The sequence below is a fragment of the Palaemon carinicauda genome, chromosome 1, assembly GCF_036898095.1.
Source record: "Palaemon carinicauda isolate YSFRI2023 chromosome 1, ASM3689809v2, whole genome shotgun sequence".
In the NCBI taxonomy this organism is placed as follows: domain Eukaryota; kingdom Metazoa; phylum Arthropoda; class Malacostraca; order Decapoda; family Palaemonidae; genus Palaemon; species Palaemon carinicauda.
Window position 1 is genome coordinate 332655001 of NC_090725.1, and position 21582 is coordinate 332676582.

At 35.1% G+C, this 21582-nt stretch overlaps 1 protein-coding gene across 4 annotated transcripts in view; it reads left to right on the top strand.

Annotated features, from left to right (window-relative positions):
* LOC137658805 (leucine-rich repeat neuronal protein 3-like) overlaps nucleotides 1-10283 on the top strand; it is a 555589-nt gene extending 545306 nt beyond the window's left edge. For 2 of the 4 annotated variants that reach the window (XM_068393881.1, XM_068393863.1), the window contains exons 8-10: nucleotides 1340-1518; nucleotides 5184-5385; nucleotides 6164-10283. In XM_068393881.1, coding sequence (XP_068249982.1) covers nucleotides 1340-1518; nucleotides 5184-5385; nucleotides 6164-6238 — 456 coding nt within the window. In that variant the 3' untranslated portion in view covers nucleotides 6239-10283. The remainder of the gene's footprint in view (nucleotides 1-1339; nucleotides 1519-5183; nucleotides 5386-6163) is intronic. The other 2 variants (XR_011047435.1, XR_011047434.1) reach the window with 2 other exon arrangements.
* The last annotated feature ends 11299 nt before the right edge of the window (nucleotides 10284-21582 follow it).

Genomic DNA, 21582 nt, shown 5'->3' on the forward strand with positions numbered 1-21582 from the left:
GTCAAGATTTTCCATGTCATTTGTCATATTAAAATTATTAATAACCCTTATTTATGGGTAAATTACTGATAAGGAAAACAGTTAAGGTTTAAGTTAATCATTTGTTATAGTGCAATTATCAATAACCACTATCTATAGCTAAATTAGGGCTAAGGAAAAGGTTTTACATCAAGGTTTTACATTAATCACTTGCCATATTAAAATTATCAATAACCCCTATTTACGGGTAGATTACTGCTAAGGGAAACAGTCAAGGTTTTACATTAATCACTTGCCATATTAAAATTATCAATAACCCCTATTCACGGGTAGATTACTGCTAAGGAAAACAGTCAAGGTTTTACATTAATCACTTGCCATATTAAAATTATTAATAACCCCTATTTATGGGTATATTACTGCTAAGGAAAACAATTAAGGTTTCACGTTAGTCATTTTCCATGGTAAAATTATCAATAACCCATAATTATGGGTAGATCACCGCTAAGGATAAAAGTTAAGTTTTTCCATTAGTCATTTGACATAGTAAAATTATCAATGCCAAACAACTGAACCTAATTATCCAAATCACGTATTCTTTACTGAGTATAATTTAAAACTGATTGCTTCAATGTTTTTCCTTATTTAAGATTATGTATATTAAATGTTATTTAAAAGATTAATTACAGACCCTATTTTAAGGTAAATCATTTCTAATGAAACAAGGTATTCCGTTAATCATGTCATAATAAAATGATCAATTGTGGAACTATTGAAAATAGTTATCCATATCCACGTATTCAGTTCTTAGTATAATTTGAAACAGATTGCTTCATTGTTTTTTTTTTTTTAATTCAAGATTGTGTATATTGAATTCTATTCAAAAGATTAGTTAGTTCAGCATTACCTGTTTGACCAAACTCATCTAGATCAAATAATCATTGGAAATGGATATCACATACTTACAGTTACTAATCTTATTGTCAAAAATTTAGGGAAATTTCAATATCCTTCATGCCAATGGTAAGCAAATAATAAAATAGGTTTCAAACTAACATTTCTGAGTATCATGGAAGATTGGAATCTTCAACAGAAAAATATTAAATATTCCTTCCTTTCTTTGTAAAATGATAGCCGATTCATGTCAAAATTAACAAGCGAATTAATTTAATGTCTTGAATAAATAAATTTAGAAAAATTTAAAAAAAGGGAGGAAGAAAGTCTCCTCAAATAATAGGAAATCAACTCAAATCACGGCTCACAGCACTTAACATAAAAAAATTAATAATTATTATCTCTATTTTCTTCAAAATAATATCAACCAAGATGATTAAGACTGACTAAAGCCCTCTATCAACAGATTCACATCCAGGACAACCAACTAAAAGCCCTGTCCAAGGATATGCTCCAGTGGCTGGACCTCCAGCTCGTCGACATCCAGAATAATCCCTGGAACTGTGACTGCCAATTCAGATGGGTCGCCGAGAAGCTCATTCCAGATTTGGAAAGGAAAAACCCTGAATTGACATTATCTATCTTGTAAGTTTATCAACATTATTCTAGCTAGGTTATCACTTTTAAATTCTTTACCTCACTTTTGAGATCATGATGAGGGGTAGATGGAGATGGTCTGGGCATGCTCTTCGCATTTTCCAAAAGAGATTGGTTCACCAAACGTTTAACTGGGCTCCACAAGGCACTAGAAGAATTGGAAGACCCAGGCCTACATGGCTTAGGACTATAAAGCGCAAAGTAGGAGATGATGACTGGAGAAGTATTGGATTAAAAGCTCAAGACAGAGATGACTGGCGAAATCTAACCCAGAACCCTTGCGTCAATGGGCGTAAGAGGAGATGATGATGATGATGATGACCTCACTTTTGACATGTGGTATGGATCAGAAACTTGGGCTTAAAGACGAAAAGAGGCAGCAATGTTTGAGTGAATAGAGATGAGAATACAAAGGTGGACAATCGGAAAATCAGTTTGAAAGATTGAAAAATGATGAAATAAGATTTGGAAATGAAAAACCCTGAATTGGCATTGTCTATCTTGTAAGTTTATCAACATTATTCCAGATTTGGAAAGGAAAAATCCTGAATTGGCATTGTCTATCTTGTAAGTTTATCAACATTATTCCAGATCTGGAAAGGAAAAATCCTGAATTGGAATTGTCTATCTTGTAAGTTTATCAACATTATTCCAGATTTGGAAAGGAAAAACCTGAATTGACATTATCTATCTTGTAAGTTTATCAACATTATTCCAGATTTGGAAAGAAAAAACCTGAATTGACATTATCTATCTTGTAAGTTTATCAACATTATTCCAGATTTGGAAAGGAAAAACCTGAATTGACATTATCTATCATGTAAGTTTATCAACATTATTCCAGATTTGGAAAGGAAAAACCTGAATTGACATTATCTATCATGTAAGTTTATCAACATTATTCTAACTAAGTTTTCTCTTTTAAATTCTTTACCTCACTTTAATGTAGTATGGATTAGAGACTTGGGATTTAAGACGAAAAGATGAAGCAAAGTTTGAGAGAGTAGAGATGAGAATGCTTAGCTGGATTATGGGAATATCACTGTTTGAAAGACTGAAAAATGCTTAGGTGGAGTATGGGAATATCACTGTTTGAAAGACTGAAAAATGCTTAGGTGGATTATGGGAATATCACTGTTTGAAAGACTGAAAAATGCTTAGGTGGATTATGGGAATATCACTGTTTGAAAGACTGAAAAATGCTTAGGTGGATTATGGGAATATCACTGTTTGAAAGACTGAAAAATTATGAAATAAGAAGAATGGCAGGTGTAGTAAAGATTACTGAGATGATAAGAATGTCAAGACTGAGATGGTGTGGGCACGTGTTATGGATGGATGGTGAGGAGGGAGTGAGGAGGGCTTGGGAGGAGCCTGTCAGGGGGAGAAGATCAAGAGGGAGGCAGGGAATCAGATGTCGAGATAAGGAGAAGGATGATATGGAGAGATGATGTTTTGTGGAAGAGGATGCCTTGGATAGAAGGCACAGGAGAGGCGTATTAGTCAACCGACCCCTTAATGTAGGAGGGAGAAGATCATGAGGGAGGCAGGGAATCAGATGTCGAGATAAGGTGAAGGAGGATAAGGAGAGAAGAGGTTTGGTGGAAGAGGATGCCTTGGATAGAAGGCATTGGAGAGGACGCCTCAGGCAACCAACCCCTATGTAGGGATAACAGTGGGGAAGAAGAAGTAGTGTATAACGATTATCGTAATATCTAGTTAGATTATAATGATTACGTCTTATTTTGTTTATAGCAGAGAAATCTATACATAATTCCATTATAAAATGTCTACTTAAGGTTTCTGTAGGTTACATGGTTATTTACACAAGAAAAATAACATGGAATAATTTTCTTATTATATTCATAATCAATAGTTATAAAACAGGATGACAAAGTGAGATAATATGCGTACTACTACACTTCTTCCATTCTGTTGATATTGGAGGATTCCATTGTAATTTTTAGGATGTGATTTTCTTCCTTAAACCTCTATCACACCTACGCAAGGATGCCGCAGACGGCTGCATACAGAGTATAGACGTGACGGTACGGAGACAGTATGGACACAAGATGGATACAAGCCACATTGGACTTGGAAAATTATGCAAGACCGGGATAGCAAAGGGACGCAGAGCTAGAAAGATGGAGATACGCAAGTATTTCCGTACTCTCTCCGTACTGTCTACGTACACTTCGGCTGAGAGATTGCGGACACCGCGGATAGAGTACGGATTGTGCAGCGGCAGTTCAGATAGAGTATGAACGCTGGCGTATAAAAACACGAATTTTGCCCATCCGCACGTGGCCAATCCGTATGGAGAATGTAATCACTTTTAAAATTCGGCTGCGGATGCTCTATCCGCAGACATCCGCGGCATCTATGCTAGCTGTGATAGGGGTTTTATTAGAATAAAATAACACTGATTCCTTTTCCTCCTATACTCTGTTCTTGCTGGATTGGTGTTAAACATATTACAGTTAACCACCTTAACTCCCATTCATTACCTTTTCACACTCTTACTTCCCCATTCTCATATTTTCTAATCCATAACCCACCGGCTATACTTTAGCTCTCCTTCATTATCATTGACTCTTAGTCTAATTGTTACCTTTATATTCATAAGCTGTTATTTGATTAAGAGTCTGGTCTTATTTTGAGGCGATTCTCAACAGCTGATGTTAGTTTTATTTTTCACGAAAGGAATATCGATATTTGAGTTCCATTAGTGCACGAGTTATGTTTCTAGTTTTGAAATTAAGCTTAACAAAAATACCATTTAAAATTAAGGTATGCCACTATATAATAATACGAAAATTAGTTTAATAGTCCTGGTGAGCTTCATCAGTAAATTCCAAATAATCAATCATTATATTTCCGACAAAGGCCTACCTAAATTAACACTATAGGCTTAGATTGATTGATTGATTTGAGGTTTTCTGGCATCCTGACATCTAAGGCTATAGGCTAAGAGAGATCTTATTTCATCATATATTTTTTCAGGTCTACAAATGACGTATATAGCATCTCTAGAAATACGTATTCTATATAATAATGTTAGTGATGTCATCTTATCATCCAGATATCATTGATTGAGAAAACAAATTTTTAGAATTTGATAAGACTTTTACAAATAAATCAAAACTTTACATCTTGGACCATTTTGTGGATGACATAATTTTACACAATGTTTTAATGCTGTTACCGTTCTTAAAATAAGTCGTTTTGAATGTTCATTACTTCTCATATAGTTTATTTATTTCCCTGTTTCCTTTCCTCATTTAGGTTTTTTACCCTGTTGGAGCTCTTGGGCGTATAACATTCTGCTCTCCCAACAAGGGTTGTAGCTTAGCTAACAACAACAACAACAACAGCACCAACAACAACAACAATAATAATAATAATAATAATAATAATAATAATAATAATAATAATAATAAAATAATAATGGGTCTTATATCCCAACAAGGGTTGTAGCTTAGCTAACAACAACAACACCAACAACAATAATAATAATAATAATAATAATAATGGGTCTTATAAGCTCACCCTATAACTACAAATTTTGATTTAAAGTTACAATATATTATCCTGTGACTATTTACTAAAATCCTAACTAGAATCCAGTGTTAAAATTAACTTCATCCCTTAAGGTGTGCGTATCCTGCAAATGTCCGAGGGACGCCCGTAATCGACATCCTGAGCCACAGGGATGGCTTCGCCTGCAGACGCCCAGGTGTTGATGAGGACTTGGCCCTCTTCGGTCCCCTTTCCATAAGCATCATTGTCGTTGGAGTCCTTCTGCTCCTCACGGGGAGCATGGTGTTCGCTTACGTCCTCTTCAGAAGATCGCAGGTAAGACTTCTTCTTCTTCTTCTTCTTTGTCTGCATCTTTTCCCACTTCTATGTGGGGTCGATGTTTCTGGCCAGCGTTCTCCATCTACCTCTGTCCAACACTCCATCACCGGTTAATCCCTTAGATCGAAGGTCATCCTTGATACAGTCCATCCACCTTCGCTTTGGTCTCCCTCTCCTTCTCCTTCCCTGTACCTCCATATCCATCACTCTCCTCCCGATATACTGTTCATCTCTTCTCATGACATGACCATACCACCTCAGTCTACGTTCTTGGATCTTATCTGATATCGCAGGTAAGACCAATAGAGTGATATCTAATCTGTTGAATCAGAGGGTTATTCTCATATATTCTATATATCTAATCATATATACATATACGAATATAAAAAAACCTATATGAAATATCTGTTTCTATGTTGTTATTGTTTCTAAAATACTTTATTTCAATTATTCATTACTTCTTATATCGTTTATTCCTTTCCATGTTTCCTTCCTTCACTGGGCTATTTTTCCCTGTTTGGAGCCCTTGGACTTATAACACCTTGCTTTTCTAACTAGGGTTGTAGCTTAACTAGTAGTAGTAGTAGTAGTAGTAGTAGTAGTAGTAGTAGTAGTAGTAGTAGTAGTAGTAATAATAATAATAATAATGACGGTGATGATGAAAATGATGATGATGATAACAACAATAAAAACAATAATAATAATAATAATAATAATAATAATAATTGTCAGAGATTACAACAGAAGATACTAAATATTTTTTGACTCTCCACAGTCCCGACTATTCTTTGGCGAAACGGTGAAATACAGACGGGCCCAAAACGAAGACACAGAAGCCGTGGCATCGTAGGACAAACGGTGTGGACCTTCCGATCTCTGCCCTCACCCGTCGCCAAAAACAATTGCTCCAATCAAACACCGTTACCCTGCCTTTATCAATTGTGTAGTACAATATTCATAGTTGGCATTTCGTAAGGCCACCATCGACCATTACGAACGGTTAACTATGCCATTTTTTTTTATATCTATCTTGTCAATGATATATAGCTCATTATTATGAAAAAAGAAATCATTTAACTGTCAGTTATATAGTACGCTATTCGAAAACAAAAAACAATTTTGAAATTCAAAAGCTGCTAAATCATTCTATCGGCATATTTTAGTGTAGTTCAGTGTTCCGAAAAGCGTTCGAAGAAATGGTTCCTAGGCGAGATTCAATAAATATTGGAAAGATTACACTTGTGATTGTTATTTCTTAATACGAAATCAGACATTTCTTAATACGAAATCATCTATTTCTTAGTACGAAATCAGGGATACAAGATCATTCAAAAAATGTAAAGGTAACACTTGTGATTGCCATTTCTTAATACAAAATCAGCTATTTCTTAATACGAAATCAGCTATTTCTTAATACGAAATCATCTATTTCTTAGTACGAAATCAGGGATACAAGATCATTCAAAAATTGTAAAGGTAACACTTGTGATTGCCATTTCTTAATACGAAATCAGCTATTTCTTAATACGAAATCAGTGATTTCTTAATACAAAATCAGCTATTTCTTAATACGAAATCAGCTATTTCTTAATACAAAATCAGGGATACAAGATCATTCAAAAATTGTCAAGGTAACACTTGTGATTGCTATTTCTTAATACGAAATCAGCTATTCCTTAATAGGAAATCAGCTGTTTCTTAATACGAAATCAGCTATTTCTTAATACAAAATCAGGGATACAAGATCATTCAAAAATTGTGAAAGGTAAAACTTGTGATTACTATTTCTTGATACGAAATCAGCTATTTCTTAAAATGAAATCAGGGATACAAGATCATTCAAAAATTGTAAAAGGTAACACTTGTGATTGCTAATTCTTAATACGAAATCAGCTATTTCTTAATACGAAATCAGGGATACAAGATCATTCAAAAGTTGTAAAGGTAACACTTGTGATTGCTATTTCTTGATACGAAATCAGCTATTTCTTAATACAAAATCAGGGATACAAGATCATTCAAAAATTGTAAAAGGTAACACTTGTGATTGCTATTTCTTGATACGAAATCAGCTATTTCTTAATACAAAATCAGGGATACAAGATCATTCAAAAATTGTGAAAGGTAACACTTGTGATTGCTATTTCTTGATACAAAATCAGCTATTTCTTAATACAAAATTAGGGATACAAGATCATTCAAAAATTGTGAAAGGTAACACTTGTGATTATTATTTCTTGATACGAAATCAGCTATTTCTTAATATGAAATCAGGGATACAAGATCATTCAAAAATTGTAAAAGGTAACACTTGTGATTGCTAATTCTTGATACGAAATCAGCTATTTCTTAATACGAAATCAGGGGTACAAGATCATTCAAAAGTTGTAAAGGTAACACTTGTGATTGCTATTTCTTAATACGAAATCAGGGGTAAAAGATCATTCAAAAATTGTAAAGGTAACACTTGTGATTGCTATTTCTTAACACGAAATCAGCTGTTTCTTAATACGAAATCAGGGATACAATATCATTCATAATTAGCATTGTTTCTTAGAAAAAAATAGCCACCTTAATTGGCTCATGATACCTTTCTTAAGCATAGTTAACAACTGGTAATTCACATTGTAAACATTGGACAGTAAAAAGAATAATCAATAGTTAAACCAGCAACACTAATTGAAATATGTTAGAACTTTAGAATGGCTAATTATCTAAAGGATTAATTTAGAATTCTCAGGTTTCCTTTCTAACATTTGAGCCTGTTTTGTTTGAGATGACACTCTCAAAGACCTAAGTTATAGATATGGAGAATTGAAGATCACACCTTTTTTTTTTAGATTTATATTCAATATCAAAACTAAAAAATTGGTTTAAAATTAAGTTTTAATCAAATTCATGCTGAGATTTCAAAGACTTGGAAATTACTTCTAAATTTAAACCAATTTCTATCGATCCTTTGGACGATTTAAACAAGAAGTTGACCGAGGTGTGGAAATTACTTCTAAATTTAAACCAATTTCCATCGATGCTTTAAACAATGTACATATAAAAAGTCCAACTATTGAAGATACTATTACAACTATATTTTCCCTGAAGAACCAAAATGACCGAGATGTGAAAATTACTTCTAAATTTACACCAATTTCTATCAAAGCTTTGGCCGATTTAAACATAAAAACTTCAACTATCTAAGATACTATTACAACTATATTTTCCCTAGAGAACCAAAATGACCGAGGTGTGGAAATTACTTCTAAATTTAAACCAATTTCTATCGATGCTTTGGTCGATTTAAACGTAAAAAGTCTTACTATCTAAGATACTATTACAACTATATTTTCCCTGGAGAACCAAAATGAGAATGACAGTTATCTAGCGAGCTTAATGTAGGAAATATGCAAGTGAAGCAATATGAAATCAAAAACTCACTGTTTGCTGCTTCATAAGTCTATGAGGTATAGTCAGAGCAGAATCATTGTACAGTACATTAACGTAGTGCTTAGAGTTGATTTACAAAGCCACACATTAGGATAGGAATATATTTTGTTATGATGACAGGTATGAAGTAAGAGTACCTTTATTACTTTATTATCAATTGACTGTAATTGATTGGTTTGAAGTTCTCTGGCATGGTAATACAGAAGGTTACTGACACCGCTTTCACAATAAACAGATCGAGTTGTTAGAATGCGTCATGACGGATAAAATACATATGAAGAGCAAGGATTATGTACAAGAGAATAAGAATTCCTCTAAAAAGACAAGAATACATGAAACAAGTAAATATGAATAGGGAGAAACTGGTATGTTAGGGAGATAAGAATGACCTTAAATAGGTAGGTTATACAAGGGTAATATAACATAATTAGACCCACTTGATGAAAGATCTTCCTAAGCGAGTCAAAATTACATTAAGGATTAAAAACGTTCCCAGAGAGGATAATGTAGAGAATACAAGTATATAAAACTAGATGTAAGACCTGAAAATTTAACTAAAATGATAAAAAATGTGTAACGTGGGATGGGGAGATGGTAGAGTGAATACCAGCATGCCAAGGAAGAATGGAGACATTTGAAGAGAAAACAAATCGATGATTTACTGTCATACATCTGATGCGGTGATGAATTGTCTTCTGCTCTTCCCCTTAGTGTGCCATATTAGGATAACAGCATACTGTTATGCTTTAGAATTAAGTCTAGTTTTTAGTCTTTTTTAACAAGTAGTTTTCACCAGAAAATTTTAGTAGTAACTTAGTCAACACAAAGATTCAGGGCGAAATAAGCCCCGCCCCTGATGACGTCATAGCCAATCACATTGTCTCCTACGTCAGTAGCGGTCACGCTATATCCCCCAACAAATTTCAAACTATACTGATCATTTTAAGTGGATTGTTTTGACCGTTGTTAACAGGGGACACACATGATTGGCTATGACGTCATCAGGAGGTGGGGCTTATTTAGCCCGGAATCTTTGCAGCGACTATAGTGAACTACGAAAAGAGTATTTTCATTTGATAGGTTTTAATTCTTGGCAATTTACATCGGCAACTTGGCAGCACCTGATTTCTTGAACACTATTCACGATATTCCTTAATCAGCTCTCAGAATTGAATTCCATGATAGCCACATTACAATAGACTTGAAATGATAGAAGGAACAGTAACTGATGTTTTAGGCATTATCACACAATGTTTGAGGTTTGATGCCATTGATAAGTCGGTTGTAAATTGCCATTCAGGTGTGCTTTTATATAAAAGAATGATTTATGATATATTTAGAATATTGTTATGATGATGACATAAAACTTTGATTCTGTGAATCGCTGTTGTATAAAATCTTTATAATGCAGAGTGAAATCAAAGATGTTAATTGAATAAAATAATTATATTAAATTGATGGCATTATCCTTCATATAAGTACTTATGCGATTGGTTGTGAATCTAGGTTATAAATCTAGGATTTGCCCATTATTGGCATGATCAGTAAAGCAGTACTAGTCTGGACCAGCCACAACTAGGTTGGTTTGATGTGAGCAATCAGATGAAAATCTCTCACCATCACCAATCTGCAGTGGCCAGCGTGGTGATAACAAATGGCCAAACCCCTGACATGAACTGATATGTCTGGGGACTTTGTCCTGTGGTAGACTAAAGACGGCTGCATTTGTTGTTGTTGTTGTTCCTCCTCCTCATTACTTTACAGAGAAATATGGATTTTAAGCTGAGCTCGAACGTCCCCCTTAACAACATAAATTGTAATCTAATCTAAAATCTTTTCATTGTTATCGATAACAATATTGGTTCTTAGATGCAGTGGCACTGCTTCCACCATCTTCGTGCATTACTACAGCTCAACAGTCCATGGAAAAATTCTGCAGGACCAGGAGAGAAAAAGGACACAGAGCTAGAAAGATGAAGATATGCAAGTATTTCCGTACCCTTACCCTCTCTGTATTCTTCTGCAAATAGAGTACGGACACCGCGGATAGAGTATGGATCGTGGCAGCGGCACTTCAGATAGAGTAAGAACGCCAGCGTATACAATATGAATTTTGCTCATTTGCACGTGGCCAATCCACTGGAGCATGCAATCACTTTTGAAATTCAGCTACAGATGCTGGCGGATCGGAAGAGGATTTGGGCTTACAAAGACTTCTAGTCTGGTAAGCCACTGCTACCTTTTAGTAGCGAGATGTGCTAAGTGGCACTGCTAGATTGACTAGCAAGGGTTTCCAGGTTAGGTGGTAGATTTCTTATTTCTCCGAGGCTGCCTTGTCTTGGTCTTTCTATATCTTCTTAGGGTTACCAGGCCTTTGCTGACAGTTTTAGCTGTCCATTAAAATGTGTTTTTGGAGTTGTTCTTCAAGCATACTGATTGTTTTACTAAGCTAGCATAGTTGGCATTTGGCGAACATGGGTTTTATGCATAAGCATTCTGTTCGTTCCAGAATCTGTGTATGGAATCTAATATTTCCAAGCGAGGCGCATAACTTTCTGCAAACAAAGTATATAGTGAGATTCCAGTTATTTTAGGCAGTATCAATATAGAGTGCAGACCACTGTACCATTGAGAAGTGAAACAAACTGCTTTATATCCATGGATTTTAGGGGTAATCTAGCTGATTGCTCTGTGAAACCTTTGAGCAATGTGTCTTCTTAAAAAGACAGCTCAGTTACACATATGGCTGCTGAAAACGATTGCTAATCCAAACCTTACCCACTCATCACCAACTGAATAGAACATCCACCTCACTTCATGCAGGACTTTGGCTAAGGGCTGCGAGTTTCAGTGTGGACGTTTTCCTACCATCCTGCCTCTTTGTAAAAGGGATTTGATATAATAATGAACTATGTTCTTTTTCTGTAACATTACTAAAAGCCAGATGAAGACGTTGGCATGAGCCTAATATCATAAACCTGGCCAAGCCACCTAGTCTCAGATGGGAAGGAGAAACTTTACGACCTAGCAGGGGACTGCTAGAGTAAAAAAAGTAAGTGTACTGACTCTCGCCTCATTGCCTGCTCCCAGTGCATGCTTCATACTAGGGGAAGCACCTGTAGCCTTTGTCTCAAGAGACTAACCTTTAAGTCAATAAGAGCACACTTGGTTTCGCCCACCTGTTGAGATGGTGTGCAAGGGTGTGGCACTTGGACGAAACAAGCGAGAGTTGAGGTACTAGTGGAAAACAATATTCTCAGGCCATTCGGTGAGATTGAGACTACCCTAGTACCAAAAGAGCCCTGCCTCTTGACACTCAAACATATAACGAGTACAGTCTTAACCTGGCATAACTGGCTGATTCTGGTGTTTGTGTATTAATGTGTGTGATACTTGGTACCATTTCTTTCCCTTGGTACTTTCCAGTAATTCTTATATGATTTCATTTTCCTTGTTGTTTATCCTTTTATCTAATTTGATCATTCTTGTTATACCTTTCTCTTTAGCCCTACATTTCTTTTCAACTGTACTATATGTATACAGTATCTTTCTACTGATCAAGCATCTACCTAAGTCACTGCTTCAATATGATCTTATAGATACAGTACCGTCAATAGGAATTCAAAGCCAAGGCGGAAATGTATAAGATGAATAACCCTACTAACGAAAAATGGATAAACGTACAAGGCAAATGTCACCAAAATTACTGGGGAAGTACCAAGAAAAAAAAAATGAGGTACCAGGAATCACATTTCTCATTATAATCGGCCAGCTATACGAGGTCAAGGTTTTTCACCTTATATGAGATTGGTGTGGATTACAAGGAGTCTCCAATTTATGAGGGAATTAACTATCCATCTAAATTGAAATGCTGCTGGTGTCATGGAAATATGGGGGATTCTTAAACAACTTTGTACAGCATTGATGCAGAAATCATTGCAATAAACAACTCAGAAGTTGAGGTAAAGTAATTGAACATCAGAGGATTTCCCACTCAAATTTTTCAGATGTTCGGGCTTGTTGAGTGCTAGAAGCCCGTCTGAAAACTTGAACTTGATTATACTACACATAGGTATACATTCGTCGATTAAATACTAATTCTATCGTAAAGATAGATTTCTTGTTTGCAATTTATTGGATATTGTAGTTTTTCAGGTCACTTCCATTGCCACTCGGTAGTCAAATAGGGTGGCAGATCTTTGTACCTGCCAAGACAGGTTTGGCATCGATATGATCTTCAAAAAGGTACTTTGATTTTGTCATGTACTTCCTGAATATCAACATGTAGTTGGTGATATTGTTAGTAGTTATTCCAATGTAATTGCCATTAGAAACGAGCTACTGGAGAGGATTGATCAATTTCGTTAGTAATGACACTGAGTAGAGATCTATTGAATCAAAGTCCTATTGTGTCCCTATTCAATTTCAAGGGGACTTAAAAGAGAAATAACTGTTCCTCCTTTACTTGAACTAAACAACTCTGTCACTCACTGTCTAAAGGAAAAGGCAACCTCTTTGACTGATGTGGTTGCAGCATGCAGAGTAATGAGACTAAATCTTCCCCTTCCCTGTTTTCTTAAGGCTATACTAACCTTGATGCTTACAGCACTGTAGGCTAAAATGGTATTTTTCCTTTCTTTTTTATAAAGACCGCTGATATCTTAGCACGAAATCAGACTGTTATTTTCAGAAAGGTATCAAAATGAGGTTTTGCACATGTTGGAGTATTGATAATGTTAATCCATTAGATAAATACGTTTGGAGTAACTCTAACCCTGATTACTGACCAATTTCTATAACTACCATATTATCTGAAGTTTTTCAACGTCTTTTAGAAAAGATTTCAATAGATATTCAACTGAAGGTAATAATTTGTTCCCTAGTTTGCAATTTGGCTTTCGTGAAGGCCTTGAAGCATATGATGGATGCTTTTACATTCTATAATGCACTACAGAAATCCCTTGATTGCGATTAGGAAGTTCATATGATTGACTATGATTTTAGTGCTTCCTTTGCCCTTTTTTAATCATGATGTCTGTCAAGTCCTGCCATTGCCTAGTCCTGCAATGAATCACATTATTTACTACACCTCTCACTTTTTCAAACATTGTCAAATCTTTCTATGATAGTGGTAACATGGAGCGATGACATCATGTGTTGATAGAGCAATTTGAAGGTGAAATCCCAAATTGCTTTCAAATGTTTCAATATATCTTTTGAAAAGAGTCCTATTTCTTGCTTTACATATATAGCTCCAAAAGTTAGAAGATCTGGGATCCAACATCGTCATGTGATCCTTTACGAAAAGATATGGCCACTTTTTGCCATATTGTGTTTCACATCTTGGAAGATCTGGGATCCAACATTGTCATGTGACCTTTTAAGAAGAGAGATTGCCACCTTTTGCTTCATGGGAAGCCATATTGTGTTTCATATCTTGGAAGATCTGGGATCCAACATTGTCATGTGATCCTTTACAAAAAGATATGGCCACTTTTTGCTTCATGGGAAGCCATATTGTGTTTCACATCTTGGAAGATCTGGGATCCAACATTGTCATGTGACCTTTTAAGAAGAGAGATTGCCACCTTTTGCTTCATGGGAAGCCATATTGTGTTTCATATCTTGGAAGATCTGTGGATCCAACATTGTCATGTGACCTTTTAAGAAGAGAGATTGCCACCTTTTGCTCCATGGGAAGCCATATTGTGTTTCATATCTTGGAAGATCTGGGATCCAACATTGTCATGAGATCTTTTACGAAAAGAGAATGCCATTTCTTTGCTTCATGGGAAGCCATATTGTGTTTCATATTCTTAATATCATTCTCGTATGAATAATTTCAAGATTTCCAGTGTATGTATTTTTTCAAGTGTTGTGTGTAGGCCTCTGACATTAATACATAAACTACAGGCATGTTGATGTTTGGTGACGTGATTTTTGCAGTGATGGGTACAGTCTCTTTTTCCTTGTACCTATTTTACTATAGAGACATTCATGTAACCATGATACATTTATATCTCTTGGATTCAACAGTGCTAAATCTAAAATCCTTTAATGTGTAACGTAAATGTCTTTCGGTATTCTTTTGATTCTAAATTATTTATCTACACATGTGTATGAATATATTTATCATCATAATTTTGTTTATCAATCAGGTATTTATCAGCGTATACCTTATGCTGTGAAGGGTAATGTATTTGTACAAAGTATATTTGCAAAGTTACTTATCATTCAGTTAACATTATTAAACGGAATGCTATTTCACTTCAGCATCGTATGATCTCTTTAAACGTTGTTAGCAATAGAATAGAAATGATTTTCATCAAGCATTCTATGTTGGTTGTGGTTTGATACTGTTTGTGAAGCAGATAACAGCAAAATATCATGTAATTTCTGGAAAAAAACACCAAAACTGGCAGGCTTATTCATTTTGAATTGCCCTTTGGACAAAACCCATTAGTCACCTAAAAATTCAAGGTGGTGGCCATTTTTCAAGATGGACACCATTGAATACACAGAAATATTGCGTATCTCAATAAAAGCACTTGGGATCGCCCCTTTTGATAAAATCAATAAGCCACATAAAAATTCATGGTGGTGGCCATTTTTCAAGTTGGACACCATTGTATATACAGAAAAATTGCGTATCTCAATAAAAGCACTTGGGATCGCCCCTTTTGATAAAATCAATAAGCCACATAAAAATTCATGGTGGTGGCCATTTTTCAAGATGGACACCATTGAATACACAGAAATATTGCGTATCTCAATAAAAGCACTTGGGATCGCCCCTTTTGATAAAATCAATAAGCCACATAAAAATTCAAGGTGGTGGCCATTTTTCAAGTTGGACACCATTGAATACACAGAAATATTGCGTATCTCAATAAAAGCACTTGGGATCGCCCCTTTTGATAAAATCAATTAGCCACATAAAAAATCATGGTGGTGGCCATTTTTCAAGATGGACACCATTGTATATACAGAAATATTGCGTATCTCAATAAAAGCACTTGGGGTCGCCCTTTTGATAAAATCAATTAGCCACATAAAAAATCACGGTGGTGGCCATATTTCAAGATGGACACCATCGAACATACAGGAACATTGCATATCCCAATAAAATCTCAGAGACTTTTACTATTTGAAAAATCGTAGGATTAAATCATACATTTTTTACCATATAGAATCCGTGTTTGGAAACATGGACTCATTCAATGGCTTCCCTTTACCAATAGAGCGCAAAACAACGTAAAACCAGGAAACATTGGTTGGCACCACTTCTAAGGAACTAATCATGGGTTTCAATATCAACTGAATAATTATTTAGTATACCTAAATAATTAGTGTTTCGAATGATGTCTAATAAGCTTCACATCAGCTAGATACTGCAGATTGCATGTTGTTTAACATAGACGTTTAGTTAGAATTCCACGCCTGAATTAACAGGGTGTACCAGTACATGGAAGGCAAGACAAAGATAAGGGGGGTTTACATTCCTGTGCCAACATCCACCCGTTGAGATACTACCGCTACAAAGTTTGGGGTCTTTTGACTACTTACTGGACAGTACTACAATGGGTCCTTCTCTCTGGTTATGGCTCATTTTCCTTTAGCCTACTCACACTGAATAGTCTGCCCTATTCTATACATATCCTCCTCTGTCCTCATGCACTTGACAACACTGAGATTACCAAACAATTCTTCTTTACTCAAGGTTTTACTGCCACTTTCCTCTTGGTGAGGGTAGAAGAGACTCTCTAGCTATGGTAAGTAGCTCTTCTAGGAGAAGGACACTCCAAAATCAAACCATTGTTCTCTAGTCTTGGGTAATGCTATAGCCTCTATACCATGGTCTTCTACTGTCTCGGGTTAGAGTTCTCTTGCTTGAGGGTACACTCAGGCACACTATTCTATCTTATTTCTCTCCCTCTTGTTTTGTTCAAGTTTTATAGTTTATATATGAGATATTTATTTCAGTTTTTTTACTCTTAAAATATTTATGTTACTTTTTCCTTTCCTTTTCCAACTAGGGTTGTGCTTAGCAAGTAATAATAATAATGATGATGATAATAATAATAATAATAATAATAATAATAATAATAATAATAATAAATAAATAGAATAATAATAATAATAATAATAATAAAAATAAAAATAATAATAATAATAATAATAATAATAATAATAATAATAATAATAATAATAATAATAATAATAATAATGTAGTTACCTGGATGTTCAGACGAACGATCGAGGTAGGTATAGGTCAAATATATTTATTATTATTATTGTTATTATTATTATTATCATTATTATTATTATTATTATTATTATTCTATTTATTTATTATTATTATTATTATTATTATTATTATTATTATTATTATTATTATTATTCTATTTATTTATTATTATTATTATTATTCTATTTATTTATTATTATCATTATTATTATTATTATTATTATCATCATTATTATTATTACTTGCTAAGCACAACCCTAGTTGGAAAAGGAAAGGAAAAAGTAACATAAATATTTTAAGAGTAAAAAAACTGAAATAAATATCTCATATATAAACTATAAAAACTTGAACAAAACAAGAGGGAGAGAAATAAGATAGAATAGTGTGCCTGAGTGTACCCTCAAGCAAGAGAACTCTAACCCGAGACAGTAGAAGACCATGTGTGTTGATATTCAGTTGCAGTATGTAGGTATCCCAGTTGCAGAGAAATCGTATTCCAGCATATTTTCCTCCTGACACATGAAAATGGAGACACGTTCTTATCACGTCAGTTCCCTCAGAGATATGTTATCTTGGTTTATTATTAGCCGGGATAAACGTTGCCAGGAGAGATGCTAAAGATGAAGTGTAAACTTAACTACCTGACCCCCTTCCCCTCCCTTCTCCCCTGTATCTCACTTCCCATTTCTGACCGATAAAAGACGTCTGCAGATAAGGACCTTTAAAAAGAATTGAAGAGACAGTGAAAGATTGAAATGGAAGGTTGTTAAAAGGAGAGGAGGCAAGGAAAAGGTGGGCGGAATATTTTGAAAGTTTGCTGAATGTTGAGGATGATAGGGAGGCAGATATAATTGCTGTTCCAGGTGTTGAGGTGCCAGTGATGGGAGATGAGAATGAGAGAGAGATTACAATAGAGGAAGTGAGGAGAGCACTAGATGAAACGAGAGTATGAAAAGCATCTGGAATGGATGGTGTGAAAGCTGAGATGTTGAAGGAAGGGGGTGTGACTATACTTGAATGGTTGGTGAGATTGTTTGATATGTGTTTTGTGTTGTCAATGGTACCAATAGATTGGGTCTGTGCATGTATTGTACCACTATATAAGGGTAAGGGAGATGTGCATGAGTGTTGTAATTCAAGAGGTATTAGTTTGTTGAGTGTAGTTGGAAAAGTGTATGGTAGAGTACTGATTAATAGGATTAAGGATAAAACAGAGAATGCAATCTTGGAAGTACAGGGTGGTTTTAGAAGAGGTAGGGGTTGTATGAATCAGATTTTTACAGTAAGGCAGATATGCGAGAAATATTTAGCAAAAGGTAAGGAGGTGTATGTTGCGTTTATGGATCTGGAGAAAGCATATGATAGAGTTGATAGGGAAGCAATGTGGAATGTGATGAGGTTATATGGAGTTTGTGGAAGGTTGTTGCAAGTAGTGAAAAGTTTCTACAAAGGTAGTAAAGCATGTGTTAGAATAGGAAATGAAGTGAGCGATTGGTTTCCGGTGAGAGTGGGGCTGAGACAGGGATGTGTGATGTCGCCGTGGTTGTTTAACTTGTATGTTGATGGAGTGGTGAGAGAGGTGAATGCTCGAGTGCTTGGACGAGGATTAAAACTGGTAGGCGAGAATGATCATGAATGGGAGGTAAATCAGTTGTTGTTTGCGGATGATACTGTACTGGTAGCAGACACAGAAGAGAAGCTTGACCGACTAGTGACAGAATTTGGAAGGGTGTGTGAGAGAAGGAAGTTGAGAGTTAATGTGGGTAAGAGTAAGGTTATGAGATGTACGAGAAGGGAAGGTGGTGCAAGGTTGAATGTCATGTTGAATGGAGAGTTACTTGAGGAGGTGGATCAGTTTAAGTACTTGGGGTCTGTTGTTGCAGCAAATGGTGGAGTGGAAGCAGATGTACGTCAGAGAGTCAATGAAGGTTGCAAAGTGTTGGGGGCAGTTAAGGGAGTAGTAAAAAATAGAGGCTTGGGCATAAATGTAAAGAGAGTTCTATATGAGAAAGTGATTGTACCAACTGTGATGTATGGATCGGAGTTGTGGGGAATGAAAGTGATGGAGAGACAGAAATTGAATGTGTTTGAGATGAAGTGTCTGAGGAGTATGGCTGGTGTATCTCGAGTTGATAGGGTTAGGAACGAAGTGGTGAGGGAGAGAACGGGTGTAAGAAATGAGTTAGCGGCTAGAGTGGATATGAATGTGTTGAGGTGGTTTGGCCATGTTGAGAGAATGGAAAATGGCTGTCTGCTAAAGAAGGTGATGAATGCAAGAGTTGATGGGAGAAGTACAAGAGGAAGGCCAAGGTTTGGGTGGATGGATGGTGTGAAGAAAGCTCTGGGTGATAGGAGGATAGATGTGAGAGAGGAAAGAGAGCGTGCAAGAAATAGGAATGAATGGCGAGCGATTGTGACGCAATTCCGGTAGGCCCTGCTGCTTCCTCCGGTGCCTTAGATGACCGCGGAGGTAGCAGCAGTAGGGGACTCAGCAGTATGAAGCTTCATCTGTGGTGGAAATGTGGGAGGTTGGGCTGTGGCACCCTAGCAGTACCAGCTGAACTCGGCTGAGTCCCTGGTTAGGCTGGAGGAACGTAGAGAGTAGAGGTCCCCTTTTTTTGTTTTGTTTCTTGTTGATGTCGGCTACCCCCCAAAATTGGGGGAAGTGCCTTTGGTATATGTATGTATGTATTATTCTCGGATTGATTGTGATCAAGGTGGTGGAAGAATAAACGGAACAAGTATACCTTAGTATGATACCTTGAATACCACACACCAAGATGGAGAATACAGATCCGTGACCGTCTATACTCAGGACTGACAATGGTAAGTGTACTCTCTTCCAAAAGGAACTATGATCGATAATAAAGGGTCTTTATAATTGGAGCTTAATCAAAGATTGAAAAAATCAAATCAGACAATAGCCAAGTTAAGTAAAAGTTTGAAATCAAATCGCCTAAAATTACATATAGAAATCAGACTATATATCAGTTTAGTGAAATCGGTGTTACTCTATGGAAATGAGTCATGGTATGACAATGAAACAATATCCAGCAGGTTTTGTAGCTCTAAGAACAAAGCCCTCAGAAGAATATTGTGAGTTAAATGCCCGGGCAGGATTAGAAATCAAACTATAAGAGAGATTATTCGAGTGCAATAAGTGGACGAGATTATGGTGAGGGGTAGATGGAGATGGTTTGGGCATGCTCTTCGCACTCCCCTAGAGATATTATTATACCAAACGTTTAACTTGGCTCCACAAGGCACTAGAAGATTTGGAGGGCCCGGGCCTATAAGGCTGAGGACGATGAAGCGTGAAGTAGGAGATGATGAATGGAGAAGTATTAAATTAAAAGCTCAAGATAGAGACGACTGGTGAAATCTAACAGAGGCCCTTTGCGTCAATAGGCGTAGGAAGAGATGATGAGGATAATGAACATATCTGTAGATAGATATAGATATATAAGACATTTCGTGAGTAACATATCCTAAAATAAGAGAATTTCGAGAAATATATCATCGCGATAATCGAAACATACAGACGCACACACACACCTATAAATATATATATATATATATATATATATATATATATATATATATATATATATATATATATATATATATATATATACATATATATATGTATATATATATACAATTTATATATATATATATATATATATATATATATATATATATATATATATATATATATATATATATATGTACACAGTATATATATGCATATATATGTATGCGTATATATATATAAATATATATATATATATATATATATATATATATATATATATATATATATATATATATATATATATATACATATGTATACACACACACACACACACATATATATATATATATATATATATATATATATATATATATATATATATATATATAAATATATACATATATACATACATATGTACAGTATATACATATATATATATATATATATATATATATATATATATATATATATATATATATATATATACATACATATGTACAGTATATACATATATACATATATATATATATATATATATATATATATATATATATATATATATATATTAGTAGATAACAAGTGACCATTGTGCACGTGCAAGCATGCACGCGCGCACACGCGCCTAGTCTAAAAACATTTTAGCGCGAGATGAAAAGCCCATTACAAATGACCACTCTCTCCTAATGCACCATATTTACCATGTAACTTCCCTTAACTTAAGAGATAAAAGGAAGAAAAATAGTCTAATTGAGAGGGCATAATCTTAGTAATTGTCCTCGGGGCAAAGGGAAGTGTGTTTGGCTGGATCATGATTATCACCCATTTGCTCTGACAGAGCCATTATTGACTTATTGCGCTGCGCAATAATAACAGCTGTTATTTTTCCCAAAAAGGACAGATTGATCCAAAGTGATTTTCTTTTATAGCTTAAAAGATATTATTCTTTGGGTTTTAATTTGATAAAAACATT